Below are 1,210 nucleotides of genomic sequence, written 5' to 3' on the forward strand. Positions count from 1 at the left end.
TGCTAATGAGAGGAACAGAACCACACCTCAACAAGTGTAGGAAATTAAGCAGACTCCTTCATAGTCTTCTTCTTCCTCTCGGCATCTCGAGCGTCTAGTCTATCGAAAGCCTCCTGTAGTTTATCAGCATATTCTCCTGGTCCGAGTAACTCCACCGGGTCGGTGACACCTTGGTGGGCAACCATCTCCTCCCTAATCATCTTCGTCAAAAGGAAGTTATCATCAGTCAGATAATTATGATTTATCGCTCGCTTGACCCTCCTCACGAAAGTCTCCTTCTCTTTGGCACTTGCCCGAATGCTGCCGTAGATCCTCCACGAATTTATCCGTCTACCACCCTTCATAACACAACGGCTTTCAGGACCGCACAGATCGGTGCCCTTCTTCATAGCAGACAAGTCAAGTCCAGTAGCTTTCTCTACCCTCTCGATTGGCACTTGATATTGCTTTAGGTTTTTCTCATATCTAATGGCCGTGTTCGGCATGATGAATGCCGCTGAAGAGTTAGTCTTGGTGTCATAAACAACCTTGAACATGTGGGTGGGGACGGCCAGTTCATTGTCACCAATGACCTCATACTTTACAACATAACGCTTCGGCTTACCATTACTACCATCGTTGAGGACCTAACACGGTCGATAACCATCATGATACCACTCCAAACGGAAGTGATGTATGACTGTACCTTAGTATGGGGTTTGGCACCAATCTCCTTGGTGAGCTTCTCATCAGGCGAGTCTGCCATCCACAACGGACCAGAGACCACATAAACGACATCATTAGAGTCCGGTCCATGCTCCCTTGCCAAGTCCAATGTCAAATATCTAAGGTTGCTGCTCGTAAGATACAAAGCAGGTCCGATAACTCACTCAAGTCGAAGCCAATCCGAGCCGTTCATACTAAGGTCTTGAGGTACCTGAATGATGTCAGAGTAAGCCTTTGATAACACCTCCTCTTACGATATTGCCACTCAAGAGGAAGGTGTCATTCTGAGCATTCTGGTCATCTTTATGGGCCCCAGCCATAGATAGATGCCCTCGTGACCAACCCGAGTCCCAATAGTCAGCATTAGATGCTCTAAACCTGACACACATACAAACTATCAGGCATCTACCACGTGTGAAGGAGTACATCTCGGGAACCTCATTATCAGCCTTGAAGGAAGCCCTTGACCGATCAGCATTCTTACTGGTCACACTCTTGTACGTTA

General features: G+C 47.1%; 1 protein-coding gene across 1 annotated transcript; it reads right to left on the reverse strand.

The window, feature by feature from the left end:
• Positions 1-44: 44 nt before the first annotated feature.
• Pmar_PMAR000509 (conserved hypothetical protein) lies at positions 45-1,094 on the reverse strand (the record flags this gene model as incomplete). Its single annotated transcript, XM_002785730.1, has 4 exons — positions 45-626; positions 686-824; positions 870-916; positions 960-1,094. 4 exons carry the CDS (start codon positions 1,092-1,094, stop codon positions 45-47), a joined length of 903 nt encoding a protein of 300 aa, XP_002785776.1.
• Between the last annotated feature and the right edge of the window lie 116 nt (positions 1,095-1,210).

This window comes from Perkinsus marinus, assembly GCF_000006405.1.
Source record: "Perkinsus marinus ATCC 50983 genomic scaffold scf_1104296932052, whole genome shotgun sequence".
NCBI lineage: Eukaryota > Perkinsozoa > Perkinsida > Perkinsidae > Perkinsus > Perkinsus marinus.